This window comes from Sinocyclocheilus grahami, unplaced genomic scaffold, assembly GCF_001515645.1.
Source record: "Sinocyclocheilus grahami isolate Dianchi unplaced genomic scaffold, SAMN03320097.WGS_v1.1 scaffold114.1, whole genome shotgun sequence".
In the NCBI taxonomy this organism is placed as follows: domain Eukaryota; kingdom Metazoa; phylum Chordata; class Actinopteri; order Cypriniformes; family Cyprinidae; genus Sinocyclocheilus; species Sinocyclocheilus grahami.
In genome coordinates, this window is record NW_015505293.1 from 558,947 (window position 1) to 580,637 (window position 21,691).

Here is a 21,691-nt window from a genome sequence, read left to right on the forward strand (position 1 = left end):
CCGCTGCCATGTTGTGGAGTCGCTGTGTGTTTCGTTGTGAAAGTGAAACTACTTTGTTTGGCCTTCCAAAAGAGGACACTACTAGAAATCAGTGGATAAGTTATATTCTCTCAGCCTGTAAGTACGTTTTTTTATATTTAAATAATTTGCCAATGATGATTCAAGAGCGAGTTTTGAGCAGTGTAGAGTAGGCTTGTTGCTTGTTGTTTCTCCGATCACAAATGCAGACATGGTTATGTTTACAGCGGGGCATAGAGGAGAAACAATATTGTACATTATATGGAAAATAATGTGTTTTTGAACCTTAAACCGCATAGCATTACACCAAATACACAACAATGTTCTTTTTAGCAACGTCATATGACCCCTTTAAATAAAAAAAAAACTATTCACATTTTATTTTAATATGAAATCATTATAAATAAATGCCATTTTATTTATATGGATACACAGGTTAACAAAGTTATCAGCTCATTAAGAAATACTAAATGTAGGGATGTCCATCAATTTGACACCAAGTTTCTCAAAACTCAAAGATACTTTAGCTCCTGTTATTTCTCATTTAATTAATTTATCACTTGAATGCAGTGTTTTTCTTACTGCATGGAAGCAAGCCATTGTTTGTCCTATTTTTAAATTCGGGGATCATTTCGAGGTTAGCAACTATAGACCTATCAGCATACTGCCAGTAGTCTCAAAGGTTGCAGAAAAGGTAGTTCTTGAACAACTGACATCTTATCTTAATACAGCTAAGGTTGGCTTACATTGCATGCAATTTGGTTTCAGAGTAAATCATTCTACTGAAACAGCTAGGCCTACTTTACATTTAACAGAACAAATAAAATCTAGGCTTGATAAAGGTGGAACAGTTGGTGCTATATTTTTAGATTTGCGTAAAGCCTTCGACACAGTTAATCACAATGTTCTTCTTTCTAAATTATCCAAGTTTAAATTTTCATCTGGGGCTTTAGCATGGATTTACTCATTTATCAAATAGACAGCAATGTGTAAAAATCAAAGGGGTTCTTTCCAATAACTTAAACTGTACAGCGGGCATAGGATCAATATTAGGCCCTTTATTATTTAGTCCGTACATTAATGATCTCCCAAAGCAGTGTGAAGGGATACAAGTGCAAATGTATGCAGACGATACTGTTATTTTCACACATGCGAGAACAGCAGTTAGCAGCTGAAAAGCTAAATGTTGCCATGGAAAGGATTACACAGTGGTTTTAGCAATCGTGTCTCACCTTGAACATTGGTAAAACAAAAGAGATGTTTTTTTTCTAAAACAAATGTGTTCTTCCAATGCAGATATTTTTATACATGGTGAAAAGATAGAAATTGTTAAAGAGTTTAATTATCTTGGTTTAACGCTGGACCTGAACCTTAGTTATAAAAAAAAAACAAGTAAAGAAAATGGTGAGGACTATAAAATATAACTTGATACATTTCAGACAAATTACACAATGTCTACCCACTGCTGTAGCTAAGAATTTTATGCATGCTACAATCTTTTCTCATACACTGTCTGACATGTTGGGGTCAAGCAGGAAAAACTGTTATTAAACCATTAAAATTTCTTTATAAGCAGACTTTAAAAACTCTGGACAAAAAGCCTAACCAATATCACCACTGTAGGTTTTTGGAGAAATAAATTTTTTTGAGCTTTGATAATTTTAGACTTTTCTCAAATTTGTGTATGGTATATAACATTTTAAATGGTTTAAAATGTTATATCCATACTTCGTGATTTTGTCCATTTTCACTCTACAGCCTCTGTAAGATCTACTAGATCATCATTTACTAGTGATTGTGTTCTCAGTGAAAGCTATTATTCATTGGAACACTCTACCAGAAGACATAAGGATAAGGACATAAGGACATACATTTTTAAACTAAAACTAAAATCTTATTTAAAATCAACTTAACTCTGTAAATACTGACATGGTTGTGGTTTAATTGGACGCTATCGTTACTGTTCTTTTTTTTTGCTCTGATAGGATGTGTACAAATTTTACTGTATTGTATATGTTTGTTGTCTTACGTTTACAATTACCTGCCAAGGGACCACGGATGAAAATTAGCCATTGGCTAAATTCGGTACAATGCATGAAATGGAAATATTTGTTAAAATTGTGCATGGTCCCTTTTCAAATAAATTTAAATAAATAAAAATAATATAAAATTATATTTCATTATAACAATTATCATACAAAGCAATTTTTTTTTATATTGTACTTTAGAAAAATAGATACATTAGGTTTTAGTAATTTAGTAGATTTAAATCTAAAATATTTAACACTCTTTACATGTGTTTTTTTTTTTACACATTCATACATATACACTATACATATTTTTTAAACAAAATAAAAATAGATGCATTTTATTTTGTATTATATATTAAAAATATTTACATTGTATTAGTGTTATGTAAGAACACATTAGATTCGTTTTCATTTTAAATGCCATAAAACTTACAAATTCTTTAGATTAAAAAAAATAGTACTAAAAAATATTCTGAAAATTGGATATTCCCATTTTAAAATTACAACACTAGCAGCAACTCATGTTGTGATTCTTTAGATCTTTAAATTTTCACCTTTTTAATCATCTATAAGAAATTTGACTCAATCCTCAGGCATATTTTTTGTTTAGAGAAACTAATACCACAGAAACAAAGTGAAGTGTGAAAAGCTGAGCTCAGGCTGCTCTCATAGCCAGTATCTTTTTAGAGCATTTAAACCGTGCAGACTCTCCATTCTGAACTCAAGGATAGGTCAAAGAGAAAAGCAGTACAATAAAGATAAGAGTCAGAGACTAACAACTGGTGAAGCAGTTCATAAAGACCAATGGGTGGTTTAAAAAGAAATGTGTAAAACCTTCGAGACCTTTGTAATGGACTTTAGGTCCATGAGGTCTCTGTAAGACTTGTGGTTTTACAGTTGCGTGCATTTTTACAGACAAGTCTTTGTGACTTTGCAACAGCTCCAATTCTGCAGTCATAATTTCAAAAATATAACTGAGAATTCAAGCTGTAAAACAGAGCATGGATGGGTTTTAGGATGTGTAATAAAGTAAATCAAGTTGAATTTTTATGCACAGCTTCACTTTATGCGTCTTGGTCTGTAAAAGATGTGCAAACAACATGTGGTCTAGACAGGCTGAATATGCATCAAGAAGTCATCCAAGTCATGTTCTGCTGTTGCTAGCAAGAGGTCGCTTGTGGAAAATTCCACCACAGGCCTGATCTATAGATAACAACAACAAAAGCTCAAGTGAATCACTGCCCGGAGGCAGACACACTGAACTAACAAAGAGCAAAGACAACTCAAAAGTATTTGGACACTTCAGCCATATGTAAATATGAAAAAAATGAATGAAGGTCACTGCATTAGATATCAACTGGTGACATTTAGCATTACAAAAATGAAATTTTCTTGGAAACCTGCATTACTTTGATATTTTGTTATCAAATGCAATTAAATTTATAGCTGCATATACAGTGGGTACGGAAAGTATTCAGACCCCCTTACATTTTTCACTCTTTGTTATATTGCAGCCATTTGCTAAAATCATTTAAGTTAATTTTTTTCCTCATTAATGTACACACAGCACCCCATATTGACAGAAAAACACAGAATTGTTGACATTTTTGCAGATTTATTAAAAAAGAAAAACTGAAATATCACATGGTCCTAAGTATTCAGACCCTTTGCTCAGTATATAGTAGAAGCACCCTTTTGATCTAATAAAGCCATGAGTCTTTTTGGGAAAGATACAACAAGTTTTTCACACCTGGATTTGAGGATCCTCTGCCATTCCTCCTTGCAGATCCTCTCCAGTTCTGCCAGGTTGGATGGTAAACGTTGGTGGACAGCCATTTTTAGGTCTCTCCAGAGATGCTCAATTGGGTTTAAGTCAGGGCTCTGGCTGGGCCATTCAAGAACAGTCACAGAGTTGTTGTGAAGCCACTCCTTCATTATTTTAGCTGTGTGCTTAGGGTCATTGTCTTGTTGGAAGATAAACCTTCGGCCCAGTCTGAGGTCCTGAACACTCTGGAGAAGGTTTTCGTCCAGGATATCCCTGTACTTGACCGCATTCATCTTAAATATGTTTGAGGCCACTTTATGTCACCAGGTTCAAGTTTTACATTGCGTATTTAAAACTATTTGATTAAAAAATTAACAGGACAACTTAAAACAGTTTTGCTTTCTGGCATATGCAAGGGCAATTAACTTTTTTATTTTTTGTTGTTGAAAACAAGAGACTATTCAAGAGCATAATGCCAATGTCAAACCTGGCCAATCATGATACAGCTTTATAATAACAACACATACTTTATAAAGAAATTTAGACAACTACACACTACTGTTCAAAGTCTGGGCTCAGTAAGATTTTATTTAATTGAAAAAATATATACTTTTATTTAGGACACATTCAATTGATCAAAACGGATGGTAATGACATTTCTGTAACATATTAGAATGATTTCTGAAGCATCATGTAGCACTGAAGATTGAAGAACATGTAGCTTTGCCATCACAAGAGTAAATTACATTTTAAAATATTTTACTGTATTTTTGATCAAATGTAGCCTTGGTGAGCATAAGTCAATTCTTTCAAAATAATTTTAAAAAACATCATACTGACCATAAACTTTTGAACAGTACTGTCAATAAATAAATACATAAATGAATATAAAATTATTACTAAGTATTTCAGGTGTTTTCCCCCCATTTCCAGACTTAAATGGAAACAAAGTGAATATATGAGGCCCAAAAACATCTTATAACCACACTGAATTCTGGCAGTCACCACAGACATGTGTTTCTTTTCCCAGCAGGCATTCTCTCGCATGAGACCTGGTTCCTCAGCTGACACACTGCCAGAAATAACCTGCCTCAGCTGTCATTACCATTCTTCCCCCTCTCAAAAAAACGTCTGCCATTAATGGCAGGTCTCCAACAAACGCTGTATCCAAGCAGCCAGTACGCTACACAGGTCACTTACAGTGCACTAATTCATATCCCGAGACCTTCAATGCAGGTAATAGTGGCAGAACAAGCAGGGGAGGGACACGCTGACCTTGAGGGTCACTGCCCATGGACTGCTACAGAAGAGTAGAAAGATGTTTGGGAATGTTTCATTCGCTTTTGTTATACTTTAAAACTAAATCTGCTGAGGTAAAACACATTATGTTTATTGATAAGCACCAGCAAAACATACTCAAGGACTTACTGTGGGAAAAAAAAAAAAACATGATTTAATGTCCTCAACCACCTCAAGTCACCCCAATTACTAAAACAGAATGTGTTATATATCAACTCAATATTCCAGGACCGTTACCTGGACTAGCGAGGCGAGAGAGGGCTTGATGGGTCCTAAAGAACCGCACGCATGGTGTCTTCACCGTCCGGACACTCTTAGCACAGGCCAGCCCGGAGAACAGGGAGCTGGAACAGCTGGTGGCAACCACTCGCAGAAGACTCGCCATTGGAGACGGAAGGAGGAGCTGTGCAGTTGGAACGACCCTCCTCCTACATGTGAGGGAGAGAGATAGAGAGAGGGAAGAAATGTAAGCCGGCTGACCTATCCCATAATGCTCCACTCTGCCCCAGTCACTGCAGCTCAGATGTTTACACACCTCCAAGGTAACACACATATGCTCACAGTTCACAAAAGTCTGTGACTGTTAATTGAGCATTGAGTCACGAGGTCCTCACACTTTTACACTTTTTAAAGAAATTAATACTTTTCTTCAGCAAAGATGCATTAGATTTAGCAAAAATTACAGTAAATAAAAATGCGTCAGTTTCTACAAAAAATATCAAGAAGCTTATTATGATCCTACACTGGTAATGAGAAATGTTTCTAGATATGTGAATTTTAGAACATTTTAATCATAACATTTTTTTAATTAATTTATTACACGCACAAAAATTATTATAATTTTATGGCATCTCGGGGCTCTACAGTGCGACCATTTCAGACGCATTTGCGACTGAAAACTACTGCGTGCGACTATGACATTTTTTTAGGAGCACCAGTGCGACTGACCCGATCATCATCATATTTGTGATTGCGCTCAGGGTAGCTTCAAAGGTTTCTACGGGTTTTTGCAGCGTTGAGTAATGTATCACAGACATATCTCACGAATCCTTTCATAAGCAAAGTGTAGACGGGGTGTAAATAAGAGATGCATTGCACAGTGTAGAGAGCTTCGTTGATTATAAATGCGAGATAGCGATGAACTAAGATGAGTGACAGCTTTTAATGATTTTTAAGGGAGTTTGTAAATGTGATACTGATTTAATACAACAGTTCAATAAACAAGAAGTTAATATTAAGTGACTTCCATTATAACACTATTGTCTGATTTTGCTCTATTTCATCGTCGGAAATAGTTGAAAATTCAGACACAGCGGAGCCGCTGCACATCTCCTTTCAAACACAGCGGTGTTTCGTTTATGAATGAACGGGGGTTTTTAAACGAATCTAGTGAGTCAGTGATTCATGAATGCCCATTCATAAAGACACTCACTTGCTTCATTCCTGAATGAATCAGCCGTTTGAATGAATCAATTGAAGGAATGATTCAGTGATAAAATCAGTGACTTGCCGCCACCTGCTGGCAGTTTTAGTTTCATTTTTAAAGTATCTTTTCAGTTATTTAAAGTCCCCCTGTAGTCATATTTTATCCCTTAAAACTCATCTTTGATCATCAAAATGACATATTTAAATGTTTTTTTCTTGTGAAAATAATTTTCTCATGCCTTAAAATAGCTAGAATGTAACTCTACACCCTTGCCTCATTTACTATACGCGGATCTATGAATATGCAAATTAGTCCCGCCTCCATTCAGTCACACCAGCCAGCGCCTCCTGATCCACTGAACTGTAGTAACCGCAAAACAATGGCATACACGGATAATGACTGATAAAACTATGTTTTTACTAGCGGACAACTACAGTGAATATACTGTAACATTCGTTAAAGTTACTTACTTGACGATGTTGTGTCCTAAAATGCCTTGAAGACTGGAATGCAGCCGTTTGTGATTGTTAATTCGTGCCCGCGAGCATACATACGCGTGTGAAGTGCAGACGAAGCTGCGGGAGAGGTGCGACTGACTCCAGGCTACTTTTACACTGTTGCCACGGGTTATAATGCAAGTTAGCGGTTCTAAATTCACATTAAGTTACCGCTTCATGGGTTTTTTGCTCCGATTTATTTTTGGTTTTGTGCTGGTATTGGTATATTTTGCATGCTAGTGATAGGAATCGATCCCTTGACGTGATTGGTTATTGGTTTGTGACGTAGCAAACCAAGGCGGTTTTCAAACCGTAATATATTGGCACATGGTTTGTCTAAAAGCATATTAAAAACACCACAGACAAATAAACAACAAAAAACTTGATTTTCACTACAGGGGGACTTTAAATCATTTAATATTTCTATATTCAAAATTTTATATTTAAAACATTAATCTCATCATGAATTTATGGATTTAATTGCACTCATGCCACCTCTGAGCCTGATTTTATGTCTGAAAGTACACTTTTGTGTTCTTCTGTGCCACTTCTACAAATTAATTGTGTTAATACTGATTTCATTTGATTGGTAACTTATGTTTCTTATTCTACTTGTTCTTATTATGTCGTTTTAATTACAATTTTTAAAAAGCTTATAAAATAAAATTTTTTAAAGAATTTGACAAAAGATGACATACTTTTAATAAAGTTAGAAAAATGCCATCACAAAAGGTAAAAACAAAATTCCACTGTAAATCACTTTAAGGAGTCAAATATTTTGACTATTAATTTTTGATAAAATTTTGGATTATTGATTAGAAGGTGCTCTTAAAATTTTGAACGTGCTCCTACAAGTGCTCCAAAAAAGTAAAGTAAGCGTAGAGCCCGGCATCTACTAAACAACAATTGATCTCAAACTAGCATTTAATGGCATTTCAGGCTTCATTTTGTACACTATTGTTTTTTTAAGTAGCTAATAAAAAGAATATTTTGTTTTTATAGCGTTTCTTAATTATTCTCCATTATATCTACAGCCTCTAAAGAACTTCATGGCTCTTTGCAAGTCTATTTGTACTGACACAAAACAGATCAATTAATCCACAGGGTGAATCAGTCAAGGTCACACTAAGGCAAACACTGAAATGTGTAGAAGTGTATTTGTTTAGGTAAGAACTATCGGATATGAAGGTGATAAGGGTTTTTCTGAGTGGGACAGTGCTAGTCACACAGTAGCAGGAGGCCTTACAGGTCCTTTATTGTCACCATAAACACTGTCTGCAAGAGTTGTCTCCAGAATATACAAAAAGAATAATTACGGAACGTCATAAAAACAAAGACGTCTTTGTAGCTTTTAATCAATTTAAATACATTTCAAAGAATCTCGTCGTTTTGTAATATTGAATAATACTATTCTATTAACATTTGTTAAACAATGACATCGCAGGATTTTTACTGTTAAATACCTTTTAATATTTGTAAGTCGCTTTGGATAAACGCGTCTGCTAAATGAATACAATGTAAATACTGACATTGTGGTCAAGACTTCTCAGGTAGAAGTGATACAGACATTTGATAGGTTTGTGTTACTTTATCAAACGCATCTAATAGGTCTCAGAACAAAATGGGTCTTACAAATAGGCAAGGGACACCCAAAAGGTTGTGCATTCGTGAAATGTGCAAGAAATACACCGTTTCCATTTATACACCAGGAGATGTCTGTGTAATTTTTCTCTTTTATTTTTTTAGATCCATCCCACACATGAAAGCAGTGCAGTAGTTATGCATGTATGAGGGCGTGGGAAACAATCAAATCACCGATTTAATTAAATGTGTGCAGACAGACTCTATTGGATTATCGTGCCAAATCTAGATCCAGCACCAAGTCAGCGGCCCAGAGGAATCACACAGGTCAGATGTGGGGCACCGTGCTTTAACTTTATAAACTACACGTTTCAGACAATTATATTATATTTAACATATACGATGAGGGGGGTTGGCATCAGAAATAACGGTGTTTTTCCTTGTGCCTAGAGTTTGTTATTGGGCAATGCATTTAAGTCATTCATTCAAACAGCTCAATGGCACAAGCCACGCAGAATTTTTCAGCATATATTTAGAAACACATTTTAATTCATAGAATGCGGCCCAAGCACAGCAGTCCTATTCATTAAAAACCATGCGTTTGCATGGCTTATTTTCGGAAGGGCAATGCGGCTTCGGGGTCGGTGAGCCGACAGAAGGCGGGCACAAGCGCTCATTTCCCCTTCATTCTAACGTTAGCTTGTTAGCCAAGCAGAAACAATAACTGCAGGCTGTCGTTTGCATTTAGAGATCAAAGCAATACACGCCCAAATGCATTTCTTGCGACCAAATGACAAGGTGGAGGAGATCGATAATGAAATTGAAATTCTCACCGAGTCGAGACAGAGCATCAATGAGCGACCTTTGAAAGCGGGGACGCACAGCTTACAGCCGCCACCCGGAAGCACTCGCGCTCGCCTGGATCTGAGCTTTCATTCTACCGTCAATCACCGTCAGTCACGTGCTGCGCCTGTAGGCGTTTGTTATCAAGATCGAACAGACACTAGTTTATCTTTTGAATAGACACAATCTAGGCATAAAACACGATTTCGACCAGAATTTTAACGAAAAACAAAGTTTGTGTCAGACTTCAGATAGTGTTGGGAAATCCGTGTATCATTCGATCATTCGTTTTTTTATTTAATATTGAAAGTAGAAAAATGAGAAAACGGCTCCTTTTTCGTATTTTCGTTTTTTTCCAAAACACGAAAAACGAGAAATCAGCTTAAATTTTCATTTTTCGTTCATGGGTGGAAAAATGAATAAATGAATAAAATATTCGATTTCTACAAGTGGGCATATACGCCACGAGATGCATAGGATTATTTTACGACAGATATGCATCCGCTTCAAAATTTAAAAAAAAACAAACAAATAAAGTCATCATTTTCTGCCATTAAATTGGCAAGTGCGAGCAGGACATTTTTGTGTTATTAAGTAATAAGCCTTTAGAACAACATTAAGGTGAGTAGTGACTCTAGTTCACACAGTTCGATGGGTTAAATAAACTCAATAAGCAGACAGACTACAGTCAAGCGCAAACCAGTATTGAAGTGCACAGGAAATAAGCAGCAGTCATATTTAAAGCAGTTTAAATTAATATTGAGTACTGATTGATGTTCACTTGGATTTTTTCCCCATCGAGGGGGAATAACTTAATACTCTGTCATTTATAGTCGTATGGTAAAATGTATTTTTATTTGTGTAACGTTATGTTCAAAATAACTACAAAATGTCATGCCTTTGAAAAATAAAGAGAACAACAGAATGCGCTGCTTTAGCGCGTCTCGGTCTCCTTGAGCATCTTTCTGGTGCATGCCACAAACATCAACCACAGGGAATACTCCTCTTTTAAAAGGCTTCATTTAGATGATTTGACGTTAAATGCATCATATAAGTCACTTTGGAATAAATCACAGTAGGCCTATGTATCATGATAAAAAAAACACTTTACAGTCTGGAAATACTTTAGGCTATAGCAAATAATTTTGCGGACCCCCTATCACTTTAAGAACCACTGGTCTACACAGAAGAAAGAACTGTCTAGACTCTGCCCCTGTACGAGTTGTGTCGAGCTATTCATTAGTCTGTTTGATGAGAAAAATATTAAATGTAGTTGCAATAAAATGGGTTATTAAGCCGTACAACTGCAGCAGCGGAGGACTATTATTCTGCTGCATGATACTGCAGAAGAACTGATGACGGCACGGTTTGATCTTCGGCTGACCAATCAGCAGAAAGGGGCGTTTAATTCCCGCCCACTTGTAGAAATCTAATATTCAAGCTGTTTTTAATTTTTCCACCCAAGAACGAAAAATGAAAATTTAAGCTGAAATCTCGTTTTTCGTTTTTTGGGAAAAAAACTAAAACACGAAAAAGGAGCCATTTTCTAATTTTTCTACTTTCAATATTAAATAAAAAAATGAATGATCGAATGATACACGGATTCTTAATGTCCCTGAACTAAAAAAAACGAATGATCGAATGATACACGGATTTTGGGATTGTGTTGCCTTTGATTCAGGGGAGATACAAAACTGGGATAAACTTTGATGTAATGGGAGTTGTAAAATTGTATCAAGGTAACCATATTTACCAGCAAAATACCATAGTTACCACAGTTATTATTTGACTGTGAATAAATTAAAATGTTTTCGGTTTCAAACATTTTTGACTAGCTTTTTAATTTCCAATTTTAATGTAGCCTATATTTACAATTTAATTTTATTTATTTCAATGCTGACCAAGTTTTTTTTTTTTTTTTTTTTTTTTTTTTAGTAAAAAATAGTTTTTTTTTTTTTTTTTTGTAGTAACAAATACTGCAGTATGGTATTTTGACCGAAACTATAAATATCTGCGATTAAATATTTAACAATTAAGAAATAAGTCGCAACTGTCAATCAGAATAAACAATGGTATATTTTGGGGTAAGTAAATAAATAAAGCAAGCCACCGATAAGTTAAATGTAAACTACTTTATTAAAAATAAAATACTTCTATCAATACATATTTCCTGTATTTATTTTATTACTATTTTATTTTATTTATGATTCGGTTATTAATATTTAACCGAAATCTCTGATGTGATTGCCGAGATTCACATGTCCAGCAGAGGGCGGTAGTAGACAAGGACAATACTTCAACACTGAACTCAAAAAAAAAAAAAAAAAGGAACAAGAAGAGAAAAATAAAACTGAGAAATTTTGAGAAAGGAGCTTCAGATAACTAGGCTCTTGATTTTCTGCTGCAATGTACACCATGCAATTACAATTCTACATGCAGTCTGTTCACAAGCAACAGGCTATAAAGGGCTCCAAAGTCCAAACCACACAATTTTTGGCCTGATAAAGTTTTTAACCTGATAAATTCTTGCTTTCTTAACCTCTAGAAAATGGGTGAAACTTAAGGAAGTTAACAGCATAGCAATACAAATAATAAACACTTGGTCATAAAAAAAATTAAAACAATTCAACAAGTAGCCCAACTCTGATACGTTTTTAAAAATCCTATAAAGTACATGTAAATTTAAAAAACCTCTAATTAAACAACCTTTTGAATTGAATAGACTGTTTCCATATGTTCTATCAGTACTGGGTGCTGTTTGAAGTTTCCCCTGTGTTTCTCATATGTTTCTGTTCAACTAAATCCATTTGTGGAATGTCTGTGTACCATGACTGTTAACCATTAACGTCAACCCAGATTGCTACAGCCACTTCTCACAATTCTTCTCACACCTGGAAAAAAAAAAGTTTAAGCTTTGCACTATAGGACAAATAAAATTCCAATGCATTAATTAAAAGAAGGCTTTTGTATGTAGATTAAGATCGTTTCTGTAAAAAGGTTGTTTTAAAGGGATATGTTTAACATTTTATTTCATGTTTGGATCACACATATCTTATTTTTCAGTCAGTCTGAGCAATAATAACTTTGCTATCTTCAGTTTAGATCTAAAAATGTAAGCTTAACACTTTCAACCTTTTCTTTCACTTCCTAGCTGTTAACATCACGTGTGTTGGACGTGCATTTCTTTAAGCAAATGTCTTTCTAATTTCAGTGTACTAATAAGAAACCAAATTTACAGTGTCACATAGTCTAAACTTTATTTAGTTTGATACCAAAACAAGTATAGATTTGCATGCAGTAAGATTTTTGGAGTTCTGGTCCTAATCATCATAGTTTTGATGTCTGTTTTGCAGATGCGTCGAGAGTGAACCGGGACAATGAAGACTGGTTTGCCTTTGTGAATTATTATTAAAATGGTCTCTTACTCTTATTCAAACTGCCATATCGAAAACATACTAAAACTGTCAAGATACACGCTGCAATAATATTGTCCACTAAAGCAATTGCCAAAGTAAATGAAATGTTGACAACTAAGATCAAGTCACAGTGAAGTTGTAAAGGGGTTGGGTTTCATCCTGCCCTTTCATTCTCCTACAACAGCTCATCCGCAATGCAGACACAAAGTTATGAGGCGCAAGAAGCTGCTCCACATGCCACACAGCTCACCATTGCTTTGAAGCGCAGTTATTCCAAGAGTTTCCTGTAACAAGGTCGAACTCTAATGTGAACCAGAAGCTGCTATTTCTCTCTCTACCTCCTTACTCTGTAGGTTAGTGGAGAGTGTGAAGTCTCGCTATGTCTCGTCTGTGGATCTTCTTGCTTCTGTTGGCACACTGGGTCAACAGCCCGGTGCTTTCTGCAAAAGGAGGCAAGAAAAAACACCAAGTGAAGAATCAAAGTGGCCCTGCAACTCCCAAGGAGGACGTTGGGTCAGATGGAGCTCCCGAGAGTCCATCGGAGTCTGACCTCTTGGCTGATTTTGCCGGGAAACACCGCCTGTGGGTGATCACCGCACCATCGCACAGTGACAACTATCTGCGCATGATGGAGAAGCAGATTCAGGAGTCTGAAGGACTGAACTGTCGCTTGGCAGAGAGAGACACACTCATCGTCACTATTATTCAGAACGCCATGATGGAAGGCAAAATCCAACGTACGACCTTGCAAGGAGAAGCCACTGTGGAGGTTATGGACTCTGAAATGGTAAGCAAACTTCTCCATTACCTTGAGCTGGAGGACCATACCTTCTCCATGCTGATTCTGAAGAAGAACATGAGGGTTAGTGAGAGATTTCCTTACCCGGTTCGCGTTGAGGCCATTCTTGAGGTCATCGACCAGCTGCCTGTGCGAAAGTTGGAGAAGGTCGCAAGAAAGGGGTTACCAGTGAAATGCAAGATCACAAAGAAGAGGTTAGTGGTGAAGAAACAGGGTTCTGGCAAGCGTAGGACCTTCAGTCCACAGAAGCATGCGAATACCACGTCCATCTTCCTGACACAGAAGACACGTCTTGACAAAAAGGCAACTTTGAGAAACAAAGTACAAGATATTTTGAGTGGGCGTTCACGATTCGTCATCCGTAAAACGACAGGCAGCACAGGCAACAGCAAACCATCAGCTAAAACAGGTTCAACATCTGGATCTAGTGGAAATGAGAAGCTGAAGCACGATGACCAGAAGAAAACTCCAGATAGTGACAGACACCCAGAGTCAGAAACAGAAGTGAAAAAAGCTTCAGAAGCAGATAAAACACATGTTGGTGCAAAATTACATTTTGACACTCTCAACGAGGGGTTCAAAGGAGAGCAAACCATTGACCATTCAAGCTCCAAAAAGAAAGGCAAAGGAAAGGATGACAAGAAGAAAAAGGGGAAAGGAGGGAGGAGGAAGTCACAACGAGAAGCAGATGATAAGGAAAAGGCAGCTCTTAAAGAATTCATGCAAAACCTCAAAGGGAGAAGAAGACTTCTTGTGAGTTCTTGATTGCTAAGAAGATCCATACATATTTGTAGATCTCCTGGGAAGAGTCTATCTGATTATGTTTTTTGTTGTTTTGTGTGGCATAGGTGATTTCATCCCCAAGTGATGTCTCAAATCAGTATATCAAACAGAGAGATGATAATGAGCTACGTACCTGCAAGTTTTCCCAAAGAAAGGTCTCAGTGCTGTCCATCATGGGTTCAGAACGTAATCCTACACTACACATTCAACACTACCAACAAGGTAATGTATAAACACCTTTTTGCACATTGTACATAAAATAAACCACTTGTGAACGTATTTATGAAGCTTATTAGGGCTGTGTTGATACAGAGTTCACTCAAAAGAGCCATTTGTTCATGAATTGAACCACTTTTGTCACGTTGTATCTTATGGATTCACTTAAAAGAACCAGCTCGAAAGAATCATTTGTTTGTTAATCAAAATGCACTGGATTTGCTGTGTTTTTCATTCACTAAAAAGAACCAGCTCTTTCGAGAATAATTTGTTCATGATTTGAACTGGTCTTGTCGATGTATGTTTTTGATTCCCTTAAAAGGTCCGGCTCTCAAGAGCCATTTGTTTGTGAATGAGTCATATTTGTTTTGCTGTGTAGTTAATAACATTTAAATGAAGTACATTCAGATCGTTCTAGCTTATGCATTAGTGTTGGGCTTACCGTGTCGCACAATTGAATGTAAAAACGCCTGTTGCATCTTTCGAAACAGATTCCGAGTCTCCACAAGCATCCCTGCCAGAAAAGTTCAGAAACCCTGAGTTAATCAGTGAGATCCGCAGAGAATATGGGCTGGACTCCAAAAACTTCTCAATGGTATTGACTGACTATGACCTGAGGCCTAACGTAAGAACACTTATTTTCTCCTAATTCACAGTGACTTTGAAAGACTACCGAATCAAAGGCATACTTCATGTGGTTTTAGCTAAACAGGGTTTTCAACAAGCCAACAGCTCCTTCCGATTTACTGGATTACATTGACAACTTCCCGTCACGTCGGTCTGAGAAGGAAGAGGAGAGAAAACTTCCGTCACCCTGCTCTAAAGCAGAAATGAGCAATCAAGAGGAGAACTCGCTTCTGAGGTAAACACCTTGAGTTTCCCAATGCTTTAAGCTATGATTAATAATCATTCCAATTGTTCTGATTATCATATATGAATTCTCAGGTTTATGTCCAAACGAAGACTTCTAATCATCTCAGCACCTACTGTAGATGACTACTCATTCCATCAGCAGCTTCAGGCGCTTAATGGACAGGAGTGTCCACTGGGTACTGTATGCTTCATGTTCTCTGAGCTTTTGTGGATGTCTTCAAAAATTATCAAATTAAGAGTGATACACTCTTAAGAAATAAAGGGTCTTTCAATGGGAATCAGTGGTTTCGTGAAGAAACTTTACATTTCCATAGCACAAAAAAAGGTTATTTTATAGTGGAAAAGGGTTCTTTAGATTATTAAAATGTTCTTTTGGGAACTCAAAATGGTTCTTCTATTGAACCATCACTGAGAAAGCCCCTTTTTGGAACCTTTTTTTTCTTTTTTTTTTTAAAGAGTAAATTATATATTATACATATGGCAACCTAACTTAAAATCATATCCACATGGACAGGTATTCGTCATTTTGCCTTGTTGAAGATTGTGGGTACTGGATCGACAGCTTCAGGAACAGTGGAGTTTTTTCCATTGAATGGTGAGATTTTAAATCTCATTTCTTCCTCATTCATCATTTCTTGCAAGTAACATCAAATATTATAGAATGGCTATGGAATATTTATAACCTACAGGGAAAAGTCAACCCGAGAAGGAGACACTTTCACAGGATGTGGTGGAGAGTCTCAGAAATCAGCTGAAGATAAACCGTGACTACTTCAGCATGCTGGTGGTGGGTAAGGATGGAGATGTAAAGGCCTGGTTCCCATCTCCAATGTGGTCCCTGGGAAGCATCTATGACCTTGTGGACTCTATGGAATTGCGACAACAGGAACAGAAACTGCAACAAACTCTTGGAATTCACTGTCCAGATGAGAATACTGGTACTTACCATGGTTACACAGAAGAGACGGAGGACAGCTACTTGTACCACAGATCTGAGGACTAAAAGTCATCACAATAAAGACATTAGACATGCATATTGTGTACATGTCATGCATTTGACAACCCCATATCATGTGATGCAAAACTTTACCTCTAGGACAGCTATCGTACCTGTTTGTTTGCTGTGTCCTGTAAAATTTCACTTCCCTGCACATGCTACGATGCTTAATTATAGCTGAAAGACATTGCGTGCAATTCCTGTTTTTAAAAGCTGACATTAAAGGCTAGATTTCTAAGCTGTAGAAAATGTCTGAGTGTCTTTATGAGTCGCAAAACTTTGGACTTTTGGTAGTACCTAGGATAGCAAAGTCCACTAAAGGAGGTAGAGCTTTTTCGCATTTGGCTCCCAAACTCTGGAATAGCCTTCCTGATAAAGTTCGGGGTTCAGACACTCTCTCTCTGTTTAAATCTAGATTAAAGACACATCTCTTTGGCCAAGCATTCAAATAATGCATCTCATAATCTTTTACTGCAGTTATATGTTGAGTTACACTACTGTTGGTAATTGGTAAGATTTATTGCAGTGCTGGGCAACGATTAATCGCAAATAATCACATCCAAAATAAGTTTATTTATATATGTGAGTGTGCTATGTATATTTATTATGTATATATAAATACACACCGTATATATTTTAAAAATATTTACTTACACACATACATATACATTTATGAAACTTTTCTTAATACCGGTACATAATATACACATACATAAACACAGTACACACACATTATGTAAACAAAAACTTTTATTTTGGATGTGATTAATCACGATTAATCGTTTGACAACACTAATTTGAAAACTTTTTCCCCCGTGATGGAAAAGAAAAATTTTTAAGCAGCAATTATGCATTTAAAATTCTCTCTAATTTTCATTCTAGTATGTTGATTTGGTGCTCAAGAAATTCAAAAACAGTTTTTTTTTTTATATTTGCTGCGTAATATTTAAAACCGCATACATTGTTTTCTGGATTATTTGATGAATGGAAAGAACAGCATTTATTTGAAATATAATTCTTTTGTAACATTATCAATGCATTTGTCACTTTTGATTCATTTAATGCATTCTTGCTACATAAAAGTATTAATTTCTTTGAAAATGTTTTGCTTACGTGAAGTTTTTGAAACATTCTATATCTATCTATATCTATCTATCTATCTTTTTTCCTCCTAATATTACTTACAGTGGGTACGGAAAGTATTCAGACCCCCTTAAATTTTTCACTCTTTGTTATATTGCTGAGTGTTCAGATAAGAAAAAAAGTCCAAATGCTTTTTGACTTTTTATACGTGTTCTCGCTGTATTTAATCATCATGCTGAGCAGGGAAGCATATGAGAGCATAGGAAGAGCAATTGTGCAGTATGGGACAGGCAAATAGATTTGATGAGGAGAGAGATATGGCTTCCTGTGATGACTGTGCAGCGGTCTGCCAGCAGATAGGGGAAGTAGCCAAGAGTGGGCAGGCACTTAGTCACAAATAAACTGAAGCAACCGAAACACATTCATCAGTCCGGTTGTGAGCTAGCACTCCATGTGAACATCTGGGAGAGAATTTCTTTGGCTCTACCACCATGGTGAGTGCTCTCTCTGGTTTCATCCCTGAATTGTCACATTATTGACTGGTGTCTAACTTTATGGCAGTTTTTAGAGATACTGGTTCAGAGAAATTTATGATATGAAATCAGATGGTGAGGGTGCAGGAGTTCTTCTGTGTATAAACTATCTTTCCTAACACACTACGTTTAACCGATAGTTTGTCTACTTAACTCGTTACTTCTCACCTAAAATATTTCTGTTGATGTACGTTCATGCATTTTTCATTATCACAGACTTTGTTTGTTAGATAAATTAAAAGATAATATGCAGAAAATATGCTATGAAATTAAATGTTGCTTCGGTTACAAAATTTCACTGGAATTTACATTTTAAAAAGTTAATCTGGGGAACATTTAGGGGATTTTATCATGTATTTTTGCAAAATTAGATTGTGTAAAATAAAATAAAAATTGTGAAATGTTTGGTCAGTTTTTGCTTCACTGACAACTCTGTTCCTCTTCATCAGAACACACTTAAGTTTCTCTTGAATTCCTCTACCATCTGGTTTCATTGCCTAAATGCACGCTCTTTTAGACCATAGATCGACTGTGCTACAGACCAGTTTAATTTTATATCTGGTTTTGCTCTTTCTGGTCACAGCAAACCATTCAGATTCAGCTCAATAATACCACACTAACAAAGTGAAACTACAGTAGGACACCCGTTTTAGATTGCATCACAGGCACAATGTGGGATCTCCCAAATCACCTTCTCATGGTCATCTAAGGTTCTCCATAACCATCTGAGAAATACACACTGACTATCCATTGGCTCTTTGTTAAGCACGTGTTAACACATGCAAGGTGTCATATTCAAAACACATTACACAAATCATCTATCCAAAGAACGGAACTATGGACTTTTTGTGAGACTGCTTTGCATGTCGGGAGCCTTGAACAGTACAGCTGTTGTTAGTAGTAACAGCCATAAATAAATAAATAAAAATGGATTCTGTATTTACCTCCGTAGATGTTAGAACACATTTTTGAATGCATAAAAAAAAAACTGAATGCGGGAATAAGAAATATTCTCTCTGATTAGTTACTATATTACATTAAGTTATTGTTTTCAGACATACTACAGCAATTGTGAAAAGACTTATATTTTGCTATCGGAATAAAGAAAAAATAGTTTTATCTAGTACACAAACTTTCTAAAAAAATCCTACTTCAAAACATATCACAAATCAATATTTCTTGGAGTGATACGAATCAATACAGTTTGCTTTAATAACACTTGCATACAAACATACACTTATTTACATAAGATAAACTGAATTACATTTACCTCTGACCCTGGGTCTTCACTTCATTTGAGCACAGCTGATTTTCTCATGACAGCTGTTTGATGTCAAGTTGCACAGAGCCTGAGGCCATGTCTGAGATTACACAGACATGCTCTTTGTGTGATCTCACTGCAATAGATAAACTATTAATCCAAGTGACATCTGCAAGCAAATGATGTCTCAAGGTTTTTGGTGCAAGTTCACACAAGCAGAGTAAATACAGGTGTAATTCATTACTTCAAATATGGACATGTTAAACTAACGTTTTCAACAAGAAAATCTAGCAGTCACGGTCACCGTAAATTATTTAACCAGCAAAATTACTTCAGGTCCCACAACACGGTCCGAATTAAACCAGAAATTATAGACCTATCTGGTCCCCATCATGGGACACTGGTATACGGATTAGTCAATTAATCAGAAAGACCATAATAATAATAATAATAATAATAATAGCTGTCAAACGATTAATCACATCCAAAGTAGAAGTTGTTTACATAATATATGCATGTACTGTTTATATTTATGTATATGTATACATGTATATATATACACATATTTAAGAAAAATATGTTACATTTATATATGACAATTTATATGAATATAAATATACACATGTAAATATTTTCAAACTATATGCTGTATGTGCGTGTCTTTATGTATACACACATAATAAAATATACACAGAACACACATGTAAACAAACTTTTATTTTGGGTGATTAATCGCAATTAATCATTTGACAGCACTAATAATAACACAAATATAATAATAATAATAATAATAAACAATTCCTGACACAACTCTACAGGACTGCATTCAGCCCTGACACAACGGTGCAAAAATTTTTCTTTTTTTTTTTTTACGGAAACGGTGGTGCGTTGAACACTCTGTTCTGATGACGCAAGAGTTGCAACTATGGCAGCTGAGAAGGCCATTCTTTGTGTTCTTTTTGAAGAATTTTCAGAGCCTGATGAAATCGGTATAAATACATGTTTAATACGGCAAAATACACTCGATGTTACGGTCACTGCCATTGCAGTCCAGAATAAAAGAACATCCCAATCGTGTGAAAGGATTTGTAGAAACTGTGGTTCCTAATGGTGATCCAATATTTGCCTCGCATTTCAGGATGAAAAGACAAACATTTCATGTGAAAGATACACTTCTTGCCTCCGAGACTGTGTTATGATCTATATGACTGTGACAAACTCTTGTCTTGCCAGTGTGGAAATGAGGAAGGCAGGGTCTGAGAGCAGCTGTGAAACAGAGTTTACCCTTTTATTGACACTTCTTTAAAACAAACAAAAAAAGGGAAGCACGAGGGCTTTTCCGCATTCACGCAAACATAAAACCAGTCTCCAACCAACAGTCGTTTCTTTTGGGCAAGGCACGAGACAGCATGGCCCGCTCCCCAGGCAATCTCTTGCACTGTCTCCAAGCCCTGCTTTTTATCCTGTCTCTAGACTCACTGCAAAATGAGAACACCTGTTAGATTTAATTAACGAGAGGCGTTTCCCTTAACCATCAACTCTCCAGCACTCATTCTCCATCTGCAGAGGCCTTTAAACCATGCCCCACTTTCCAAAACTTGTTGTGCTATGATATTGTAATATTTACTATTATATAATCAGAGGAGTATAGAAAAGTTTATGAAAGTGTCACTCCACAATACAATAGCAAAATATATAAATATGTATAGTATTTGTATGTTACATTAATCAGTGTCTAGCACACCTTCCTAAGGAAAGGATATGGACCAGAAGACATCGCAATTACTAAATTATATTTAGACTTAAAATTCTTTGCTCAAAGCTGCGATTAAAAGTTATTTATCAACTCAGTCGTAATTTATACACACTTATGTAGTTATTTATCTACTCAGTCGTAATTTAAGCGAAGTGTAGGACTAAATCTTAAGTGTCATTCTTAGAGTTGATTCACGACACTTTGCTGTGCCACAAATGGGATTTTGGATGACCAAATACGCATGGACCAATCACTGATTGGTTTAACTGCTCGTCGTCAAACATTTCAAGAACATTCTTCCTCTCCTGAAAGATTCGTAAACGAGAAACAAGAAAACGTATCTCAAACCCCGTTGCACACCGTTTCCAGGAAACATGTCGATCAAACCGGAAACCGTAGCAAAACGTTGTGCACCGGTTTGAGCTTGAACTTGCCCCAGTTGTAACGTGTATGTTCCCATTTTTTCCTGTTTGTCCTTTTTTTGGTCATGTTTCCTGTTCCTGTCCTCATTGTGT

At 36.1% G+C, this 21,691-nt stretch overlaps 2 protein-coding genes and 1 long non-coding RNA gene across 3 annotated transcripts in view; 1 reads left to right on the forward strand and 2 right to left on the reverse strand.

Moving 5' to 3' along the window:
- The window catches only part of LOC107589270 (NAD(P) transhydrogenase, mitochondrial-like), a 54,723-nt gene extending 45,178 nt beyond the window's left edge, over positions 1-9,545 (reverse strand). The window contains exons 1-2 of the mRNA XM_016277666.1: positions 9,450-9,545; positions 5,350-5,540 (exon numbers count right to left, since the gene is read on the reverse strand). Of these exons, the coding sequence (XP_016133152.1) occupies positions 5,350-5,497 (148 nt within the window). The 5' untranslated portion in view covers positions 5,498-5,540; positions 9,450-9,545. The remainder of the gene's footprint in view (positions 1-5,349; positions 5,541-9,449) is intronic.
- Positions 9,546-12,827: 3,282 nt separating this feature from the next.
- LOC107589242 (coiled-coil domain-containing protein 80-like) lies at positions 12,828-16,776 on the forward strand. Its single transcript, XM_016277623.1, has 7 exons — positions 12,828-14,427; positions 14,523-14,679; positions 15,165-15,298; positions 15,378-15,535; positions 15,619-15,722; positions 16,061-16,141; positions 16,236-16,776. The coding sequence occupies exons 1-7, from the start codon at positions 13,255-13,257 to the stop codon at positions 16,547-16,549; spliced, it is 2,121 nt and encodes a 706-aa protein (XP_016133109.1). The 5' UTR covers positions 12,828-13,254; the 3' UTR covers positions 16,550-16,776.
- LOC107589244 (uncharacterized) lies at positions 16,333-19,845 on the reverse strand. The gene is made up of 3 exons (XR_001609658.1): positions 19,430-19,845; positions 16,493-16,545; positions 16,333-16,412 (listed from the first exon to the last, which is right to left on the reverse strand). It is a non-coding gene; the product is annotated as an uncharacterized lncRNA (long non-coding RNA).
- Positions 19,846-21,691: the final 1,846 nt, after the last annotated feature.

What these genes read in the sequence shown, in the direction of transcription:
- LOC107589242 (XM_016277623.1), top strand. Translation starts at nt 13,255, where the DNA reads ATGTCTCGTCTGTGGATCTTCTTGCTTCTGTTGGCACACTGGGTCAAC. An exon ending in GAGGAGAACTCGCTTCTGAG is followed by an intron (nt 15,536 to 15,618) that starts GTAAACACCTTG and finishes ATGAATTCTCAG; the next exon opens with GTTTATGTCCAAACGAAGAC. An exon ending in TGGACAGGAGTGTCCACTGG is followed by an intron (nt 15,723 to 16,060) that starts GTACTGTATGCT and finishes CCACATGGACAG; the next exon opens with GTATTCGTCATTTTGCCTTG.